Source organism: Scyliorhinus canicula, chromosome 4 (genome assembly GCF_902713615.1).
Source record: "Scyliorhinus canicula chromosome 4, sScyCan1.1, whole genome shotgun sequence".
Taxonomy (NCBI): domain Eukaryota; kingdom Metazoa; phylum Chordata; class Chondrichthyes; order Carcharhiniformes; family Scyliorhinidae; genus Scyliorhinus; species Scyliorhinus canicula.
Window position 1 is genome coordinate 46,726,956 of NC_052149.1, and position 22,916 is coordinate 46,749,871.

Sequence of the window (22,916 nt, forward strand, 5' to 3'; positions counted from 1 at the left end):
GACGCCCCGGCAATTAATTTTAAGCAGCTTAAAAGCTTAGTTTTGGGGGACCCTGGGCAGCACGGTGGCACAGTGGGTTAGCACTGCGGCCTCATGGCGCCGAGGTCCCAGGTTCGATCCCGGCTCTGGGTCACTGTCCGTGTGGAGTTTGCACATTCTCCCCGTGTTTGCGTGGGTTTCGCCCCACAACCCAAAAGATGTGCAAGCTAGGTGGATTGAACACGCTAAATTGCCCCTTAATTGGAAAAATTAATTGGTTACTCTAAAAAAAAATTTTTAAGTTTTGGGGGACCCTTCACTGCTATTGGAAAAAATTAACTCTGTTAATGGTATCTGGAGCTCAGGCTGCAGCTGATGACATAATTTTGACAGCCTCTCATGAGATTAATGAAGACAAGATTTTCTGTTGAGGTAGGCTTACTGTGGATACCTGTAAATTCAGGCCCTGGAGTAGTGATGGGTGCAGATAAAACACCTTCATGGAATTCTAATTGCGTTTGTTGACACCTCAAGAATTTGTCTTCCTTGTCTATATCTTCAATGCTTTAGATCTCCAAAGGAGTTCCCTTTCTCCCCACTTGGAAAAGATAATTGCAACAGTAATTAATACTACAAGAAATTATTGAAAAAGCATACAAGAATGGCACAGCACCAAAAGCTAGAAAAGCAATAAACAAATATTACTAAGTGAAAATAAATCAATAAATTTGCCATCAAGTTTTCTAATAGTAATGTCGCTTAAACATCGAACTTCTTAAATCAAGACCCAGGAGTTAGTTCTGCGCCCACTTGGTATGATCGAGTTTAATTCTGAGTTAATAAGACCATAAGACATAGGAGCAGAATTAGGCCATTCGGCCCATCGAGTCTGCTCGCCATTCAATCATGGTTGATATTTTCTCATCCCCATTCTCCTGCCTTCTCCCCATAATCCCTGATCCCCTTATTAATCAAGAACCTATCTATATAAGAGTTCTCCATGTTCTCCAAGGCGGTCTTCAGGACACGCGACAACGCAGAATTGCCGAGCAAAAACTTATAGCTAAGTTCCGCACGCATGAGTGCGGCCTCAACAGGGATCTTGGATTCATGTCACATTACATCCACCCCCCACCATCTAGCCTGGACTTGCAAAATCCTACCAACTGTTCTGGCTTGAGACAATTCACACCTCTTTAACCTGTGATTATCCCTCTCCCTGGATCTGTAATGATTTGATTACCTGCAAATGCTCGCATTCCAAGCATTGTCCAGCATCTCTGACTTTGTCTATATAAATGTTTCTGGAACATACCTCGCCATTCACCCGAGGAAGGAGCTGCGCTCCGAAAGCTCGTGTTTGAATCAAACCTGTTGGACTTTAACCTGGTGTTGTAAGACTTCTTAATATAAGAGTTGAACAGAAATCCAGCAAAGCACCATTACCATAATTACTGCGACTGCAATGTGGTGTGTGATTAATTAGTGAAATCTCTGGTAAGCTTCCAAAGTACTTATATGAGAAATGAAGTCTACTACACTTCAAGTCCAACTTTACAACTTCTTCTCACCCCTATCAAGTCTCTGCCTCAGCAGAAGAACCTCCCAAACCTCGCTAAATGAAATATACTTCAAGGGAAATAACTGATTGCTTTAATGAGTGGCATTTTGCTGTTGGGATGCTCCACTGATGTAACTGGAAGTTATGGTTATGGCATTGTAGAAATTCCCGTGTCTGCGTGCACGCCAGGTGGTTGGGAAAAAAAACAACAAAAAGTAAATAAAATCGGTTTTCAATCTCTTCTGATATTGACGCTGCCAGAGTGGCGGCACAATTTAAAGTTGAACTTTTTTTGTTGGGAAAAGTGCAGCCTGACATTCCCGAATCTGACAGATCACTCGCGCTTTCACGGTCACGAAGTTTTAAACTCCGTAAATAAATAACAAGACATCCGTTCAAGTTAATTTTCCCGCCAAGGTGAAGGGTGAACAGGAAGTGATGTGCCGTGGGGTAAATAAAAGGCGGGAATAGGAGCGGGTTCTTTCCGCTGCCATATTTTTAAACAGAGATAGAGAGAGAGAGGGGTGGTGTCGGGGAAATATTCGCAATAATTTATTGCTTCTTATTGTTCAGTCTCTGCAGGGTCATATTGTTTATATTGTATATAGAGGCAGGAAGCAAATTCCGAGTGTGGAAGGAGAATTTGAAATGGCGGATCAGGAACCGAGCGCCTCTACGTCCAGTGTCCCAGGCAGCGCCGAGGGGTGAGTGAGGGAGTGGGGCTGAGTGAGGGGTTGAGGCCGCGGCTGGGCTACAGCTGCTTTACCCGGGTGCTCGTGTCTGCCCGCGCCAGCGCTCACTGTCGCCGCGTTCCACTTGTGTGTTTTTGCTACAATCCGAGCGCGGGATAATGCCCCGCATAGCCCGCCCGCTCCTCGCGCGCCCAGCCTGCCCCGCACACCCCACCCCACTACCTGCGCGCACACCTGTGCCACCTCCCTCAGCTTCAATGGGCACCGCTCATGTTTTTATATATTTGTTGGTTAAAGAAATAACCCAACGCTCTCCGTTTGTTTGTTTTTCAGTTTATTTTTGGCTGGCTCTGGTGTGTGAACCCTTTCCTATTTAACTTGGGGTGAGGGGAGTTGGTTGCAGCTGGATGTTTCTAACAACCTCTGTTGTAAAGTGGGACCAGTCACCAGTCCAACTACAGGGCGAGTTTAAATCGTCCACCCTTTGGCAGAGTAGTTTTACCCTTATTCTGTGTGAGCTTTTCTTTTATGAAACAAAAATGTCTGCAGCAGTCAGTTTTGTTAGTCGCCTTAATGGTCAGGTTTATAAGATATCACCGTTTTCTCTAATCACCTGTTTGGTTGATGATTTGAAGTGCACCTCTTGTATAAAAGAGACTACTGTTATTTAAAAGTACATTTTCTGGATGGGAGGTGGGTGCTGCTGACAAGGCTGCATTTGTCCTGTGAACTAGTGATGGTGGTTTTGAAGTGTTGTAGACCTTGTCATGGAACTCTCTCAATATGGTCCGGTACAGAATTTTGTATTATTGATTTACAGTTCCTGGAACAGCATTGTTCACATCAATGTAGTGAGTGATTTGGAAGTAAGTCATTCTATAACACTTGTGTTCCTGTTCCTTAGAAGATAGCAATCTGTGTACAGGTAATTTGCTTGCCTAATGGATAGAGAGAGCCAATTGTTGGTTATAGATTTTCTCTATGTGGGTGGTTAGGAGGGCTGCACAAGAAAGTTCAATTGCAGGACTGACAATAGCTGGTGAGAATCAATGAAGGGAAAAATCTACATAATCTTGCCCTCACTGCATCGCGGATGTATTTGTCAATGAAAGTTGGTCGGAGTTACCACCTCATAGTGCCTGTGGAAATGGAAGTTCTGATGATGATGGTGTTGCCTATTGTGTTGTGACACTACTCACACTTGCTATGTTAAATGGAATAGATTCAGAATGGATCGAGTATCTCCAAACTGGGCAACCATGAGGCATCATGCACCATCAAGCAGCAGTGTTGTATTCAATGAAAATCAAACCTTACAGCCTAACCTATTCCTCACTAAACCAGCAAGCCAGGGGACCCAACCTACATCAGTGAGATGTAGAAAAACATGAGGAGTAGGAAAAAGTAAAATGAAACTAGTGAAGCTACAGTACATGGCAGGTTTACAAAACAAAAGGGTTCGGCCTATACACCACATCCAGTCATTAATGGTTGTGGAAAATTACTAACGGGAAGAAAAGGCTCTATAAATATCCACATCATGATGGGGGAGCTTAGCACATCTGTGCAAAAGACCAGGCAGAAGCATTTGCAACAATCTTCAGCCAGAAGTGCTAAGTGGGTGATCCATCTTGGCCTCCTCTGGAGGTCTCCAGCATCATAGATGCTAGTCTTCAGTCAATTTGACTCCCTGCACGTGATATCAAAACAGCTGAATGGACGGGATAGCATAAATATATGGACCCCGAGTGTCACTGCTGCAGTACTGTCTTCAGAACTAGCTGTGCCCTAGCCAAGCTGCCTGTTTTCTAAATTCATACAAAGATGTTCTGATTGTTGTGAAGACAGGTCACATCCCTGGGACATCATAGCAGGGGTTCTGCTGCGCAGCGTCAATTACTTTCCTTTCATCATCGGGTGTGAATATTTTGATTTTTGGATCCATTTACAATTTCTCAGATAATGGACCAGTCTCTCCACCTGTAGCAAGGCCTGGTAGGTAGTGGTAACATTTATCCCATATGAGTGCCAAACATTTTACCATCTACTTATGATAGCATTACAGGCACTGAATTTCCCCCATCAACATCCTGGGAGTTGCCATTGACTATACAAATACTATAATGGCCAGAACCAGTCAGAAGATGAAAGTTCTGTGCTAAATGACTCGCCACCTGACTTCCTAAATCCTTCCCATGCTCCAAGGCACAAGCCAAGAGTTTGATGACAATCTTTCCACTTGCACAAGTGAGTGCAGTTGTACCAACACTCATCAGCTTGAAGCTATCCACAACAATGCAACTCGCTTGTTTAGCACACATCTGCATTTCTTCCCTCTACCACTGATATATGTTTACTGCAATATGCATCACTTGCAGATACTTGGCACGGCTGCTTTGACAGCATCTCTGAAACCCAGGACCTCCACTTCCTGGAAGGATGAGGTCAGAGGCCTATGGAAGCTACCACCTAGAATTCCCTTGCAAGTCATACCACTGATTTGGAAATATCACTTCGTCACCAGATCAAAATCTAGGGAGTCCCTAGCTAACCATAATTTCACCACATGGATGATAACATTCAGCTGATTGCAAACTGCCCATCCCCAATCGGCTTGTTATATCCTGTGAATACATTTTTTTAAAATGATGATCATCTGGTTAAACTGATACAGGTCATCATGGGTGTTTAGTTCCAGCCAGGGCAACTGCACATGAAGCAAGTGTATTGATAGTTGGCTGACAGTGATCACATCCCACAAGTTTTCGTTTGGACATTTCTTCTGCCAGGCACTAATTTTTTTAAATAAGTCTTTGACCATTAATTATTTTGCTTGCTGAGATCATATAACTTTCACCTTCATAGAGTCATAGATGTTTACAACATGGAAACAGGCCCAGCTGGCCCATGCCACCACATTTCTATCACTAAACTAGTCCCACTTGCCTGCATTTGGCCCATATCCCTCTATACCCACCCTGCGCATGTAATTGTCTAACTGCTTTTTAAAGGACAAAATTATACCTGCCTCTGGCAGCCCTTCCCAGATGCTCACCACTCTCTGAATAGAATTTCCTCTCTGGTCTTTTTTTGTATCTCTCTCCTCTCACTGTAAACCTATGCGCCCCCCCCCTCCTCCTCATTATTTTATAGACCATTACAAGACCACCCCTAAGCCTCTTATGCTCCAGGAAAAAAGTCTCTGCTTATCCAGTCCCAGCATATCACGTTTCTCCTTATAACTCAGACCATCAAGTTCTGATAGCATCCTTGTAAATCTCTTCTGCACTTTTTCTAGTTTAACAATATCCTTCCTACAATACGGTGACCAGAATTGAACACTATATTCCATGTGTGATCTTACTAATGTCTTGTACTACTTCAACAAGATGTCCTAACTCCTGTATTCAATATTCTGACCAATTAAACTTAGCATGTTGAATGCCTTCTTCACAATCTTGTCCACCTGCAACTCCACCTTCAAGGAGCTATGAACCTGTACCCCTAGATCTTTTTGTTCTCTAACTCTCCATAACTCCCTATCATTAACTGAGTAGGTCCTGCCCTGATTTGATCTGCCAAAATGAATCACCTCACATTTATCCAAATTAAATCATCTGCCATTCAGCAGCCCACTGGCCCAATTGGTCACAGTCCTGTTGCAATCTTGTATAACCTGCTTCACTATCCACTATGCCACCAATCTTGGTGTCATCTGCAAACTTACTAACCATGCCTCCTACATTCTCATACAAATCATTTTTATGTAATAACAGTGGACCCAGCACCAATCCCCGAGGCACACTGCTGGGTCACAGGCCTCCAGTGTGAAAAACAATCCTCCACAACCACCCTTTGGCTTTGGTTGCCAAGCCAATTTTGTATCCAATTGGCTACCCCTCCCTGGATTCCGTGAGATTTAACCTGCAACAATCTACCATGCAGTACCTTGACAAAGGCCTTACTAAAGTCCATGTAGATGCCTAGCTAATATCTATTTAATGAACAACTGTATGATTCCTGTCTTGCTTCCTGGGAGAGGGAATTGGTCTTGTAAGTAAAGGTGGGCTAAAGTAGGCTGACTTTCCTGGAGTTTAGGAAATGAAGTGATTTTGAGGAGCTTGACAGGGTATGGGTCGATACTGATGGGTGTCTGGCTGCTAATCACCAATGGAATAAGAGCTGGTCAGGCCTGTGGGATCTTCATGTATGTCTGGACTTTGTCCCTGTCCCTGGTGGAGATGGGTTAAACGTGTATCTGACAATTCTGGTCTCCCTCTCTACTTTTGAGGCAATGTAGATTATCTGCTTCAGTCTGTAACAACTTGAATCCACAGCTTGTGATGGCAACTTTAGTATTTTTGCTTTATTAAAATATTTTTCTTGGAGCTAAAAGCTTGCTTGAGATCTGGCATTTTATTTGACCTGCAGTTTGCCCTCACCATTTTGATCACAATATGAACAGATTGATGGCAGCAGGTGTGTCTTGTTATGCTGGTGGTTTGTGATCATGATGGCTCTTGCTGGCAATGAAGGGCTGAACCTCAACATGCTAGAAGTGATTGACACATTTATAACCAATAAGATTACTTTTTTAGTTGCTTGCCCCAGTCTGACTGCCAACTCTAGCTCCACTCTGGTTGATGCATGTGGCTGTCTGCACAGGCCTAGTATGCAGCATCATCCACATCCCATTTCAGGAAGGTCAATTCTGGATGGAATGAACTTGATCATCCAAATTAACAATTAACCCCTCCTCAATCATTGTATGTTATTCATTGGAGAATGTTGGATACTCGTGTCAAGTTTGGTGTGATGAGTAAGTTAGTTTGAGTAAATTAATTTGGGTAGAATTGGACAAAAACACAGCCAGGTACTAAACAGTGTCAAAACTATTGACTGAGAATTGGCTCATAATATCCCTTATGGTAGTGATTTTTCCTAATTGATCAGGGTTTCTGGTTCAAAGTTGTGGGTTTAATTCAATTGTTGCACACTGATAATGCAAGGTCTAGTATATTAGCTGGGCAAAAAGAAAGTAATTGTGTACATTAGAGCTGAAACCTAGCTTCTTAAGTTGTGCCATGTGGCAAATTTTGTGATTAATGCCCATGGGTCATGATTCATTCTGTAGAAATTGGGTGTATTGAGCAATTGATTATTTAGATTGACAACTTATTGGCTTGGGGAAAGATGTGTAGCTGCATTATGTTAAAAGCTGTGTGATTTCATTTGTAATTTTTTTTATTAACAGGAAAATGTCTGATTATTACAATTCTGTTGTTTTTAAGTTTTAGTGACAAGCTGGTATAAGCTTTCATCACATATTCATTCATGCAACACTTTTATTATTTTAGCAGTGCTGACATTAATGTTGAAGCCATGAAGTTGCTTGGGACAGGCAAAAGACATATGGTAATGGAAGATTATGCAGCAGCTGTCAATGCCTTTCAGGATGCATGCAGACTATTGTAAGTATCTGACTGTAGATTGTTGGATGTTAGAAGTTTGAACAAGAGGAATGTCTGATATTAGTTGCCCTGAAAATGGTCATGTGGAGGGGGTGAATCTTTCACTCAGTCATTTCTCTTATTTCAGGAGTATGGATCATAGAGATTGATAATGTGATGATGCAATTGTATTACACACACAACCATGACGTTTTGTTCCCTGTTTTCAAAAGGAGCACAACACATGGAGAAATCGCAGAAGAATGTGGGGAAGCCTATTTCTGCTATGGAAAAGCACTTCTGGAGTTGGCACGGTTAGTTTATAAGTCAGATGAACAACAAAAAATAGACAGGCTAAAGTAAACAATGGATGATTTAAAACAGAAGCTTGTCCCACACTCTCAACCGGAAATATGAAATTTCCTAATAGCTTGAATTCTGTCTCATGGTAGATGAACCCAGATGTTTCACTAGTAAGTTGAACTAGATTGTACTTGCCCAATTTCTCCCCACCAAATCTATCCAACTCCCAAGTGCTTGTTTACTTAAGATATTTTAGTCCAAACACAATATAACAGAATACACAGTCCATCAAAGCATTGTCTACAGTTTTCACCCTTAATCCCCACCTGACTAACAGCTCCTCAAATAAGATCATGACCGGCCTCCACTGCTCCTCAAAACCCTCTTCTGACCCGCTCAAGTCAAACTTGATCTTCTCCAGCTGAAGAAAGTCGTACAAGTCCCCCTGACCAGGCCCCCACCCCTGACTGCGTATCTGACCTCCAATTCAACAGGATCTTCCATCAAGCAATCAGAGGCGAAGACCACAGCATCGGCCCCCTTCTCCCTCCAGCTCTTCCGAAACCCCAAAGATTGCCACCATAGGATATCTACCCCCACTGGATAACGTTCCAAACACCGCTTCCCAAAAACTCTCTGGCTTGCAGCCTCAGAACATGTGGGCATGATTTAATGGCCCCCCCACCCACACTTCTCACGCCCATTGGTCACCCCCTGGAAGAATCCACTCATCCTCAACCGTGTAGATGTCCTTTTTTTAAGCTTTGATTAGTGGCAAATTTTGGAACTTGCTATTTGAATCTTGTCCTGTATTATAATTCCCGTACGAGCCTCCCCGAACAGGCACTGGAATGTGGCGACTAGGGGCTTTTCACAGTAACTTCATTGAAGCCTACTTGTGACAATAAGCGATTTTCATTTCATTTTCATAATTGTGCATGTTTTGTGGTGAGAAGCAAGTTCATATGATAGTTCACTCTGCTAAAACCTTGCAAAACAGATTTCTACAGTAGGATATTTGTCCAACTACAGTAGATGTAGCTTCGGGTTGAGGGGTAACGAAGGGGCAGGATTCCCATCATGTCTGTCCTTTCAGAATGGAGCGTGGTGTTCTTGGCAATGCCCTTCAAGGAGTTCCTGAAGATGATGATGATGATGATGAAGAAGAAACTGCAGCAGGTGAAGACTCCAAAATAGAAAATCCGGAAGATTTAGATGGTAAGTGTCTCCTATTTTGCTTGAAGGATGGTTTCATGTTAGTATTTAACTTGGTTTAGGAGGAACATCTTTCAAGCAAAAACTTTGTAAGACCAGATACTTGCCTATTTATGCAGATAGGTAATTTTTCAAAACGCTTTCAAGCATAAGCATCTATTACTTAAGTGACCTAACTTGGATAATGAGTGATCTCAGTATATTGTTCTCTTGATCAATGTCAATTCCAGTGACTGGGAATTGACATTTGCCGTGGAAAATTTTTCATTAATGTGTTGGTCTTTGCCTTCTCTGTAGGGTATTTGAATTGTGTTGGGGATCTATCTATCGTATGAGTATTCCCATGGGCTTTGAGTATAAATACATTTTTATATAAATGGCAGCTTTATTCAATTATTAAGAACTTGCAAATATTCCTGGGTGAAAGAAAGAATATTTGCATGAATCTACTTTTGAAAGAAATTGAGTGAAGGCTGATTTTATTCACTTGGAGAAGAGATTGCATACACTTTATATCGTGGCTCACTGATGGAATATTTCTCAGAAATCAGGAGAAATGTTGCATTGATATGGTTTAGAATCACTAGATTTTTATAAATAAGTTCTGACCTGAGATTGGTGAAGCAGATGTGCACAGCCCAAAAGGTGCTAAATGGTCTAAGAACTATAGCAAAATGGGGGAAATGGAATCAGTAAGATTGATTTATCAGTGGCTTCCATAATCTGTAATATTGACTAAACTTTAATTTCTAAATTCTACCTGAAACCTTTCAATTGTGACTATCCAGACTTGTCAGCCAGCAACAGGAGCTCCAATTTTATGCATTTCTTTTTCCTTGATGTGTATAGAGAAAGAGAAAGAGGAATTGAGGGAACAGGTGTACGCAGCACTAGCTGAAGAACGTGATAAACCAGATGAAGCTTCTGCTGATTGGGATGTAGTTCATGAAGAAAAACATCTGACCAAGACTCCAAGTAAAGAAGCAAAAGTAAATTCTCCTACAGGAGAACTCTGTGCCACTGGGAATGAAACCCTGACCAGAATAGAATTATTGGTTGAGCAGGGTGGTGAAGATATAAATGAACCAATGGATGAAGTTGTGGATTGCCATCCAGAGAATGGTGATGTTGGCCAGGAAGGGAAAGGGGAGCAGCATGTAAGCATTCCAGAAGATGTAAAGAACCATCTTGAATCACAGGGCAGTACTGGTAAAGATTACTCCAAGACCGAGGATGCTGGGAAAGATTACCCGAAGACACGGGATGCTGATTATCTGAAGACCGAGGATGCTGGGGAGAAGGTAACTCTTGAAGCTGTGGAAGTTGGTAAAAAAACGGAGGGAAAAGTAGCTCTTCCTTTGCAAGATTCTCTGGAGGATCACAATAAAGAATCAAATACAGAAGAGGAACCAGAGATCATGAAAGGTGATGAAAGTGATGAAAATGGCAAACCATCAAATGGAAATAAAATCACTGAGAAGACCGAGGATGGGGTAGTTGGTACTGAAGAACGCATGGAAGAGGGTGAAGGTATAAACTCGAGGACAAGTGTTCTGATTTACAAGTTGGTTTAGATGGTTCAATGGCTTGGGAATAATTAAGTCACAATTGTCTCTGCTTACAAACATTTCATCTATTGTTTTATGGGCTGTCTAATTGGTCTTTCCACCTGAAGAGCACAAATTTGGATAATGGTGACTTTTGTAAACCTAATCACTGGGGATTCACTAATCTGGGGAAACTATCTTGTGAGTTGGCCACTGGTGATAACATTCTTGTTGCACTGTTTTTAAAATGCAGGGCACTAATTTTGACATTTATTGAGGTCCTGAGGAATAACTTCTTACTTAATGGAAGATGCTCCCAAACAATTTTCACCTTTGTATTAATTACTGTACAAATTGGTTGAAGGCCAGCTTCAGACTCTGAAACAGTAAGATTCCTTCAGGAATTTGTTCTTTATTCTGCTATTAGTCCAGGCATTGGTCTATGACTTGGGTGTGTTTACACTGATTATAGCGTTGACTTGTAATGCAAATTACATTACATGTCCCCATCAACAAGTGAAGACTAACTGGAAAGCTTTGGTACAGTACTAGGATTATTGGATAACTGCCTTCATTGTTTCATAGCCACATTGCCTGGTAACTTGCAAACTTCTACAGGACAGTGAATAATTCCCCGCTTTAAATTTCCAGTGATTGGTACTTTTTTGGAAAATGGTACAGATCCAGAATTGGGTTAGAGTATTTCAGTAACTGGCTGTAGTGAAAGGAGATGTAATGTCTTAACAAGGCTAATGGGGGCTAGATCACACCAATGACAGGCAGTTGATGGAATTTAAATTCCATTAACAAATCTGGAATTGTCATTAATCAATCTGGAATCTTGTAAGCTTGTCTGGTGACCAAACTACCTTTACCAATAATTCAGTAACTGGCATGCTCACTCTTAAAACCATTAAATTCTGGATGATATAATTGGTGGGTATTGAGATGAAGGCAGAGCAGAGTAGAAGAACCGTTATCTGATCTGTTTATAAAGAATGTCATGAGTCCTTCTAAAAGTTTCCCATTTTAGCTCGATGCTACCTAATGTATAAATGTATCGTTCCAGATGATAGCAATGCTGTAGATGGAGATGATGATGAAAATGAAGGTACTGCTGAAAAGGTGGGTTTTATCCTCAATGGCCAGCATAGCTTGGGTTTGAATTACTTGGGTTTGAACTGTAAGGTTTAAAATGCAAACTCTTCATTGCAGGATGCTGAAAGTGAGGAAGTTGATAACTTGCAGCTGGCCTGGGAAATGCTTGAATTGGCAAAAGTGATCTTTCAAAGGCAAGTCTTCAATGAACCAAAATATTATGGTTTAAGCCAATAGAACAGTTAATTGTTTAATTCTTGCTAAAATTAAATCATTTTCAATTCTCTAACCTTTTTTCCCAATCATTGCTCAATTCTCAACTTTTTTTCTCCCCCAACCATTCAGGCAAGAAAGCAAAAAGATACAACTGTGTGCAGCGCAAGCTTATCTGAAGCTGGGAGAAGTTGGAATAGAATCTGGTAAGCTGTAAAGACTTGACTTTTAACAGGTTCAATTTACTATAAAACTATCAATATTTTGTGTTCCATCTTGTGACTTTGGTTTTGGCTTCCAATTTAAATAATAAATTGCATATTGTTTGGCCCAGATGGCATTAACATGTACTGTAGCAACTACAGATTAATGCAAGATTGCTCTATTCCAGAAAACTACATGCAAGCTATCGAAGATTTCCGAGAGTGTCTGAGCATTCAAGCAAAACACCTCGAGCCACATAACCGACTACTGGCAGAGACCCATTATCAACTAGGGCTGGCTTACAATTTTGACAATCAATATGATTTATCACTGAAGCACTTCAAGGATTCCTTTAGTGTCATAGAAAAACGGTTAGGTAAGGAGATCCAAGTTTTGTTTTTCAAACTGTTAAAACCTGCTTTTCATCTGGAGTGGATACCACTTTTGATCATTTACTGTCTGGCTAGACTGAATGCAAGGTGCTAGCTTGCAGATCTTTTTTTCCCCAGGTAAGATGTAACTATGCGCTGTAGCTTTGCAAATGAAGGTTATTGGATTCACTTTTTTTTTCCCCCCCCACAGTAACTGCATTGCAATATGTAAGCCTACTTGTGACACTCATAAATATTATTATTGTTGCCAGTATTTGACATTTAGTAAGGCTATGCATCAGGAGTGTTATAATAATAATCTTTATTGTCAAAGGTAGGCTTACGTTAACACTGCAATGAAATTACTGTGAAAAGCTCCTAGGCTCCACATTCCAGCACCTGTTCAGGTATACTTGAGGGAGAATTCAGAATGTCCAGATTACCTGGCACGTCTTTTGGGACTTGTGGGAGGAAACCGGAGCACCCAGAGGAAACCTGCGCAGACACAGGGAGAACGTGCAGACTCCGCACAGACAGTGACCCAAGGTGGAATCTAACCTGGTGCTGTGAAGCCTTAGTGCTAACCGCTACACTACTGTGCTGCCCACTCTTTGAGGACTTCCAAGGCAACTCCCTTCCTTCAGAGGGCATTTAAGAGTCAACCACATTTCTGTGGGTCTGGAGTCGCATGTAGGCCAGATTTCCTTCCCAGCTGTGGTGCCATGCCAGGTCCCTAGATCACTATCCTGGTTCGCTGGATTACTAGTCCAGCATCAATACCACTATGCCACTGCCTTCCCGTGATCTGATACTGGACCAGACTCCCAAGTTGTATTGGGAAACCAGATGAATCCCCAACAATTTTTGTAAAACTGAAGAATGGCCACTTTGCCCCAGGAGTGATTCCACTGACAAATGGGGATCTTTTACTTTAGAACTTTGTTAACTAAGGCGTAACCACATTAACATCACAGAAAATAGATTTTTAATTAACAACTGAACAATTGAAAATATTTCAACTGCAACTTGTACCTTCTCCATCTCCAATTACGTGAAACTCATTTACAGGTCAAAAGTTACTGCTAAATAAAGTTAGCGAACACAGGGATTCTTGCTGTACTATTGGCTTTCCTTTCCGAAAAGTAGAAAGACTTTTTCGAGCAAATCGTTCTGTCTTTTCTCAGACTCCTCCTCAATCTGACAGTATTTGGAAAAAGTCTTACTCGAACTTAAAACTCCATGCAGACTGCCAGAAATATCAGACTGAAAACTACAGGCAGGCCTGGCGGCTCCCATAAATTAATAATTTTTCTCCCATTCCGATCCTATGACCTGCTTACCAAAGTCTAAACAATGTCTCAAATTATCTACTCTAGGGAATCCCCAGCAATCTTTCATTGGGCATCTCTTTTGTAAACCAGTTTGTGGTTTGAATGAAAAACTCATAAATGACCTCTTAATTGAACCTTTAGCCCTCTTAATTGCACCTTCAGCATAAACACTACCTGCCTGTATGTTAAACCAGGATTTTAAAAAAACATTACTGTAACAGCAAATGTATGCCTTGATTAATGTTACTGCAACAGATGTATGTAATACAATCTATATAAAAATTCATTCTTCAGAGTGCATTGAACAAACCACAGAAAATTTCGGCATTTGTCCAGATTTTTCTTCCATTTGGAAGAATGCAGTAATAGACAAATGTTAATATCAGTTGGAATATAAAGAAATAAATAATTGCTTCTTGTCACAAGTAAGCTTCAATGAAGTTGCTGTGAAAATCCCCTAGTCGCCACATTCCGGCGTGTCTTCGGGGAGGCTGGTAGGGGAATTGGACCCGCGCTGCTGCCTTGTTCTGCATTACAAGCCAGCTGTTTAGCCCACTGCTAAACCAGCCCCTAATATAGAATATAGATCTGGCTGTTCATTTACACTAATCTTTGAAGGTGGAAGGACAATCTGACCGAGCTGCAAATGGGGTCAGACTTTATTTGCACCCTGTGATATTCCTTTATAAAAGCTTGGTAACCTCACGTCAAGAAGGATGTCAAGGCTGTGGGTAGTGCAGAGATTCCCCAGTACCAGGCTGAAGGACCTAATGTAGAGAAGTGAAATTATTCTCGTTGCAGGAAAGGTTGAGTGATTAAGGGTGGGTCTTTGGCAGGGGAGCTGGCCTGACCGCAGGATCTGATCCTGCTGTTTTGAATTATGATTTGTGATGCACTACTTGTTGTAAGTCAATTCAGTATAACTTTCAAATGGCAAAAGTTGGGCGTTTTCCAAGAAGCTGTCCATTTTTTAAAAAAATGGAAATTATCCTAATCAATAGTTTTCCAAAAGGCTATACGTGCACAGTGAACTGGGTTGCCTATCTTGCTTTATTTTTAGTAACATTATTTGTTTGAATTGTGTCTCTCCTTTACTTTTTATTCAAACTTGACCAAGAAGGTTGGCTGATGTAGAATAAACCAAGTCGAGAAACACATTACACTTTGGAATTTTGATCAAGTCGTCATTTTTTAAATTACCCTTTAGCATTCAAGGGATTGGGAGCAATATATTAGCATGGATTGAAGATTGCTGATACCAAAAACAAGAATGGGAATAAACTGATTATTTTTGAGATGGCAGGATATAACTTGGGGTTCCATAAGAATCAATTGCTTGGGCTTCTGCTTCGGTGTATCTATACTTGGATGAGGGGACAATTTGCTTGCTGGTACAGTGAGCTGTGGGGAGGATGCAGGTGGATTTTTAGGTAACCAGTGGCATACAATGAATACTTAATTACCCACTTGAGGAAGAATTTTTTTTTCCAAAAATGACATCAGTGAATCTTGAATATATGCATTAATTTTGGATTAATTTGTTCTTATCTGGGGTGGCAGTGGTTGGCACTGCTGCCACACTGTCAAGGACCCACGTGCAATCCCGGGTCACTGTCCATGTGGAGTTTACACATTTTTCCCTATGTCCGCGTGGGTCTCACTCCCCATGACCCAAAGATGTGCAGTGGAATGGCAATGCTAAATTGCCCCTTAATTGGAAAACTTAGAAAGAAAGAAAAAAAATCAATTGTAGCAAGTAATTGAGACAGCAAATGGAAATTTATCCTTTATTTCAAGGGGTTGCAGACTAAGGAAGTCTTACTAAAATGTTCTCTGCCTTTAGACCACACCTAGAAACCAGGTATAGTTTTGGTTTCCCATGTCTTAAGATCTATTTGTCTGAGTAGAGGTGAAGGCTTGCTGGATTATCCTGTAAGGATCAATTGAGTGGACTGGGCCCATTTCAGGAGATGTGACCTCATTTAACTGTGTAAAATTGTGGTCTTGTTAAATTAGATGACCAGAGGCTGTTCCCTCTAATGGAGAACATAAAAGCTAAAAATCATAGTTTCCAAATGATCAGCCATTTAGAACAGAGGAAGGGGGACTTCTTTACTCCTCTGATTTGAATCTTTGGAATTCTCTATCCTAAATGTTTTGTTTGTATCCTAGATGGATGTTTTGAGTATATTCAAGGCTGACATAATAGTTTATTTTTGAATATTAGATATTCCAGGATTAAAGCAATAGGGTGGGAAAAGGAAGTCTTTGTAGAAAGTTAAACCATGATTTTCTGGATGGCAGACCAGGCGCTATGCATTTCGGGCCTAACCTACTCTTGTTCCTTATGGAAGTAAGCTTTTGTTGCTAAGCTTTATTGGAGGGGGAAAGAAAAAGCTGCTAGTAGTTACTAATTTATGTTTTATCCACAGCTCTGTTAACAGAACAGATTGACAAAACAGAAGAGAAAGGAAAATCTCCAGCAAAGGACACTGATGCTGTTTCTGAAGATAAACAGGAGATTGAGGAACTAAAAGAGCTGTTACCAGAGATCAAGGCCAAAATTGAGGATGCTGAAGAATCCAAAGATGGAAGAGCAACCAAAGCCCTTCAGGAAACTCTGGTCAGTGCACATTGAATAGGAAATGCAAATATTTGTTGGGACTAGACAACAGGCTACTGGGTTGGATGACTTGTGACCTTTGGTGAGGGGCAATGAGGATAGTACAAATAGAAATTCATGGAAAGAAAATTATAGTTCAGTGATTGGTTTCTTTTTGTGACATTTATTGATACCTACAGCACAGAAACTGGCCATTTGGCCCAAAGAGTCTGTACTGGTTTTTGTACTCGTTAGTCTCTCATTCCAGGTACCTCATTTATGGCTTCTCACCAGATCTTTCTGTTCTCTATTGTCATCTACATTTTGGAAACCAGTGCAATTTGTCTCAACTGCTTCCTGTGGTAGTAGGTTCCACTTGCTGAATTTCTCCATTTTGGATTTCGCTGTAGGTGACAGTTATTTTCCCCAGTTTCTCTTTGCATTTTAAATTTGATTTGATCATCAAGTCTCCTCTGGCTTTTTTCTAAAGGAAAAAAGATCTCGACTTCCATCTTTCTCAGTAACTTGTGGTACCTTACTTGTAAGTCCCTCTTGCTTTTTGTTTTTTTTTTTAAATGTTGGGCACCAGAACCTTGCAGATTAATTGTGTCCTGATTCTAGTCCTTTACAAGCTTAACACCCCATTTTAAAAGTGAACAAAGCATTTGTAGTTGCTCTGTGACCGTGCAGTGCTGCTTTTAATTTGTTTTACCTATATCCTTATTCCTCTGCTCTTCTATCCCATTTTCTTAATACATAGGAGATGAGAGCAAGAGGAGACCTTTTGGCTCTTCGAGCCTACTCTGCCATTTATCACTATCATGGCTGATTATCCAACTCAATAGCCTATCTTGCTTTCTCCCATAGCCTTTGGCCCCATTCACCCCAAGTGCTATATCTAGCAGCCTCTTTAGCATCAACTACTCCTGTGGCAATGAATTCCACAGGCTCACCACTCTTTGGGTGAAGAAATGTCTCCTCATCTCTGTCTGAAATGGTTTGCCCGGAGTCCTCTGTGACCCCTGGTTCTAGGCACACCCGCTATCGGGAGCATCTGCCCTGTCTAGTCCTGTTAGAATTTTAAGTCTGAGATTCCCCCCCCCCCCCCCATTCTTCAGAACGCCAGCGGGAACAATCCTGATGTAGTCAATCTCTCCTTGTATGACAGTCCCGTCATCTCTGGAATCAGTCTGGTAAACCTTTGCTGCACTCCCTCGAGAGCAAGAACATTGTTCCTCGGAAAAGGAGACCAAAACTGCGCACAATTTTGGTCTCTCAAAGGTCCTGTATAATTAGCAGCAACACATCCCTGCTTCTGTACTCTAAACCTCTTGCAATGAAGGCCAACATACCATTAGCCTTCTTTACTACCTGCATGCTTGTCTTCAGCGACTGGTGCATGCCTGCTGCACCTGCATGCTTATCTTCAGCGACTGGTGCACGCCTGCTGCACCTGCATGCTTATCTTCAGCGACTGGTGCACGCCTGCTGCACCTGCATGCTTATCTTCAGCGACTGGTGCACAAGAACACCCAAGTCCTGCTGCACACTCCCCTCAATTTACAACCATTCAGTAGTAGTCCCCTACCTATTTTTGCTTCCAAAGTGAATAACCTCAAACCTATCCTCATTATAGGCAGGATGTGGAAGCATTGGAAAGGGTGTAAAGGAGATTTACCAGGATGCTGCCTGGTTTGCAGGATAGGTCTTATGAGGAAAGGTTGAGGGAGCTAGGGCTTTTCTCTTTGGAGCGGAGGCAGATAAGAGGCGACTTAATAGAGGTTTATAAGATGATGAGGGGGATAGCTAGAGTAGACGTTCAGAGACTATTTCCTCGTGTGGATGTAGCTGTTACAAGGGGGCATAACTATAAGATTCAGGGTGGGAGATATAGGAGGGATATCCGAGGTAGGTTCTTTACTCAGTGGTTAGTGTGGAACGAACTGCCTGCTGTCATAGTGGAGTCGAACACTTTAGGAACTTTCAAGCGGTTATTGGATAGGCACATGGGGCACATCAGAATGACAGGGAGTGGGATAGCTTGATCTTGGTTTCGGACAATGCTCGGCACAACGTCGAGGGCCGAAGGGCCTGTCCTGTGCTGTACTGTTATGTTTATCCAAATTATACTGCAACTGCCAATGATTTGCCCACTCGCCCAACCTGTCTAGATCATGCTGTAGGATCTCTGCATCCTTGTCACAGTTCACCCTACCACCCAACTTGGTATCATCTGCAAACTTTTGAGATGTTACATTTTGTTCCCTCATCCAAATCATTAATATATTGTGAATAGCTGGGGTGCCAGCACTGATCCCTGTGGCACCCCACTAGTTACTGCCTGCCAATTTGAAAGGACCTATTAATCCTACTGTTTCCCTTCTGCCAACCAGCCTATCCACCTCCATACACTTCCCCCAATCCCATGCACTTAAGTTTCCACAACAATCTCATGCAGGACTTAGTCAAACGCCTTCTGAAAGTCCAAGTATACTACGTCGACTGGCTCCTCCTTGTCAACTGTACTGATTACATAGAATCACAGAATTTACAGTGCAGAAGGAGGCCATTTGGCCCATAGCGTCTGCACTGGCCCTTAGAAAGAGCACTCTACCAAAGCCCACGTATCTACCCTATCCCAGTATCCACCTACCATTTTTTTAGGACACTTGAGGGCAATTTGGCATGGCCAATCCACCTAACCCGCACATCTTTGGACTGTGGGAGGAACCCGGAGGATTCCCACGCAAACACAGAATGTGCAGTGACCCAGCCAGGAATTGAACCTGGGACCCTGGAGTGGTGAAGCAACTGTGCTAACCCCTATCTTCCATGTTGCCAAAGAATTCCAACAGATTTATCCAGCATGCTTCCTGCTTCATAAATCCATGCTGACTCTGACTGATCCTCTCACTGCTTTCTAAATGTTCTGCTATAATGTCTTTGATAATGGATTCAAGAATTTTCCCCACTAGATGTTGGCTTACTGGTCTATAATTCTGTTTGCTCTCGACCTCTCCTTTTGAATATTGGAGTGACATTGACTACCCTCCAATCTGCAGGGACTGTTCCAGAGTCTATAGAATCCCAGATATAATACTGTATCCTTTCACTGCCAGCATCCCCCTGGCCGGTTTGGTGTGTAGGTGTCACATAATGTATGAATTAAATACTTTTCTTTCCTTCCTACATCAGTCTAGACCAGCTGCCTTTTCGGGGTTTGAAACACAAAATCTTGCAAGCAGTGTATCAGCTGTAAGTATTTAGGAGGCTGCCTCCCAGATATAATCTTTTGTGCAGTGTGATTTGGTTGAAGAGGGGGCCAGGATATGATTTTTATTCACTATTCTCTATATTGTTCTGAATTGTAGGTACAGGCTGGAAAAGTAGATGAAGCTTCTACCTCCACTTCAAACTGTGTATCTAACATCTCTCATTTAATAAGGAAAAAGGTAAATTTTGTTTTTTCAGGTGATGGGTTTATACCTCGCTATCCAGCAAGAACAGGGTAGCCATGCAGTTAAAATCGCAGCAAAACAGTTCTACTTTTTAGGTGGCTTCAGATGTCTCTAAATTATGCTAATTTGTGAGGTGTCATGAGGACCTAAATTGTGTTAATGTCCTATTGAGTAGGATAGCTGTTCACTTAAAAATTGGCAGGGAATATGTGATGGTCATAGAATTTACAGTGGGCCCATCGAGTCTACTCCAGCCACTGGAAGAGCATCCTACCTAAGCCCACAACTCCACTCTTATCCCTGTAACCCAGGAACCTCACCTAATGTTTGGACACTATGGGGCAATTTAGGTGACCAATTCGCCTAACCTGCATGTCTTTAGACTGTAGGAGGAATCCGGAGGAAACCCACGCAGGCACGGAGAACGTGCAGACTCTGCGCAGAGTTAAACCCGGGTCCCTGGTGCTGTGACGCAACGGTGCTAAACACTGCTACCGTGCCACCCCTTGCTGCCTCAGGCTCCCATTTCCCAGAATTGAATGCCTTTTGTGACTTGAATATCCTTGCCATATTCCATGATCACATTTTGCTGACAGATGCAGGAGATTTTGACTGACAAATGCAAAACGAAAACAGTTGACTACTCTCAAAGCAGTTAAAATATTGATGTGCACATCCTAAGTGTAAAAAGTATTTGATGTACACGTTATTACTGAAGTGTAAAAAGTATTTAAACTTGTATAGTCTTCATTGCAGAGGAAACCTGAAGATGGTGAAAGGGATAACAAAGAACCTAAAAAAGCCAAACAGGAGGAGTCTGCTGTGAATGGTGGCTGTGGTGATACAGCCCATGATAGGAATGGAGTTGCTGAGAAAATGGAAGTAAGTTCACTGAAAGTGTAATGTTTTATTTGATTGTTCAAAAACTCCATAGTGACAACTAAAAAATGCTTAAAAATTGAACTGGAAGGATCACATAAGGAAATGTACTGTTTTAAGACTTGAGACCAAAAGAAGCATTTGCACAAAAATCCAGAAGTTTCCTTTTAAAACATCCCAAAAGAAACCCTCTTGTTCTACTTTCACTCTGTCCCTTAAGTGGACACATCGTTCTCCAGGACCCAGACTGAAGCTAGATTTGGCTCTTTCTTTGTTCCCAGGCAGAAAACTGCTAATCCCCAACCTGATTTTTCCTCCAATTCATCCAAACCAAGCCAGGCACCCCACACACAGCTTATCTGCAATGCATTACTGGCTTTCATTGAAGCACATGGGTCTTGTATTCAAGTACCAAAATGATGATTCTGTCTTGCAATTAAATAACTGGACACAAGTATGACCTTTATAAACCCTGACTTTCCTTGCATTTCCCTAATGAGACTTGGGAGACTTAACATCAACCCAGCTCTAGTCCAAGTATTAATAGGTTCCAATATATTCAACCACCTTCCTGGTGAGAACCTGTTCTTTTCCTTGACCCCCATTTTGAACCACCAAGCCACCCACATTGTGTCGAGCAGAATGAAGTGTAGGTCACGTGACCAGCTTCCATTTTTTTTTGTGCAACTATGACTAAGCCAGATTGAGTTGTTGGGGAATTATATAACACCTGTTGTAATTTAGCAGACTGCCAAGGTCATTTCTGTAGTATGACTTTGCTGCCAATATATTATACTGCAAGTGATGAGAATCTAAATTGTACAAGTTTCTGAAAGAAGGTTTGGCATGAGAAACCAAGTTAACCGGAGTATTTGAGCACTCTATTGCCGATTTCCAGTATCTGTGGTAGTTTTACTAAAATGGACATGCTGCGTGCAAGGATCTGTAACAGCTGATGCAAAGATCCTTCTGGTATGTAGTGTGCCAGCACAAGTGAGCACTAACAAAAATCAATTTTCTAAACATTGTTCATTGTGGAGTTTAGCAGAAAGACCCTTTGGCACAGGATCTGTTACTGCACCATTACTGAATTAGCAATATGCTACAGTGTTGTAAATGGGTCAAATCATTGTTCTCCCTAATTTTCTATTTGATTGAAGAAGCCTTCACCATTGGTTTCTGAATCCCATACAAAACCTTAACCAGAGTTTGCTTTCTTTCTCTCTTTTTTTTCCAGTCAGAAGAAAATGTTTCTCCGAAGAAGTCTTGAGCCAGAAGCTCAGCTCAGTGCTAGTTAATAGATGTTCAGATGGCTGGCAGTATTCTGCCCACAATGGACTTTTTGTACATAATGTATTTTTTGATTGGCTTTTTTGAACTGTTTTTGTAACACTGTGGGGAAAATTCAATAAAGATGTAATTTGCAAATATGAGTCTTGGAGTATTTAGCAGCTTTGCGCGCACACCCTTTTGAATTAGGACTTGAGACTACTTAAAACCAGTACAGAAGAAGCCCTTCAGCCCATCAAGCCTGCACTGACAAATTAAAAACGACTCACTTCCCAGCACTTGGCCCATCGCCTTGAATGTTATGCTCATCCAAGTACTTTTAAAGATTGTGACGTTTCCTGCCTCAACTACCCTCATTCCACCACCCTCCAGGTGAAATATATTTCCTCAATCCCTCTAAACCATGCTCCTCACATTAACATATGCCCCTTTTTAATGACCCTTTCTATCCACTCTGTCCATTCCTCTCATAAATCTTTACATCTCAATCAGGTCCCTTCTCTGCTCCTATTATGATCCCAGACTAAACCCCAACAGTCACTAGAATACTGGACCAAAACCCCAATATTTTAAAGTTATATTTTTGTAAGACTGCAGAAGGAATGATTTGCTCCAGGGGTAATTGCATGAAAAAATAATGCTTCAGTATTTTAGAACCACTTTATTATGAACACAATATTAAACTTTAATTTCACACAAAAGAACAGCTTAAAATTACCCCTT

At 41.6% G+C, this 22,916-nt stretch overlaps 1 protein-coding gene across 3 annotated transcripts; it reads left to right on the top strand.

The window, feature by feature from the left end:
• The first annotated feature begins 1,989 nt into the window (after window positions 1-1,989).
• On the top strand, window positions 1,990-22,331 carry LOC119964542 (nuclear autoantigenic sperm protein (histone-binding)). Of its 3 annotated transcripts, none has more exons than XM_038794173.1 (14): window positions 1,990-2,244; window positions 7,593-7,703; window positions 7,916-7,996; window positions 9,082-9,203; window positions 10,050-10,730; window positions 11,817-11,872; window positions 11,963-12,039; window positions 12,191-12,264; window positions 12,450-12,638; window positions 16,397-16,587; window positions 19,762-19,821; window positions 19,938-20,018; window positions 20,769-20,906; window positions 22,141-22,331. In XM_038794173.1, exons 1-14 carry the CDS (start codon window positions 2,189-2,191, stop codon window positions 22,171-22,173), a joined length of 1,950 nt encoding a protein of 649 aa, XP_038650101.1. In that variant the 5' UTR covers window positions 1,990-2,188; the 3' UTR covers window positions 22,174-22,331. The 3 variants fall into 3 exon arrangements, with proteins under 3 accessions (XP_038650101.1, XP_038650100.1, XP_038650102.1); XM_038794172.1 differs by having other exon boundaries at window positions 1,991-2,244; window positions 7,590-7,703; XM_038794174.1 differs by having other exon boundaries at window positions 1,992-2,244; window positions 7,590-7,703; window positions 20,781-20,906.
• The last annotated feature ends 585 nt before the right edge of the window (window positions 22,332-22,916 follow it).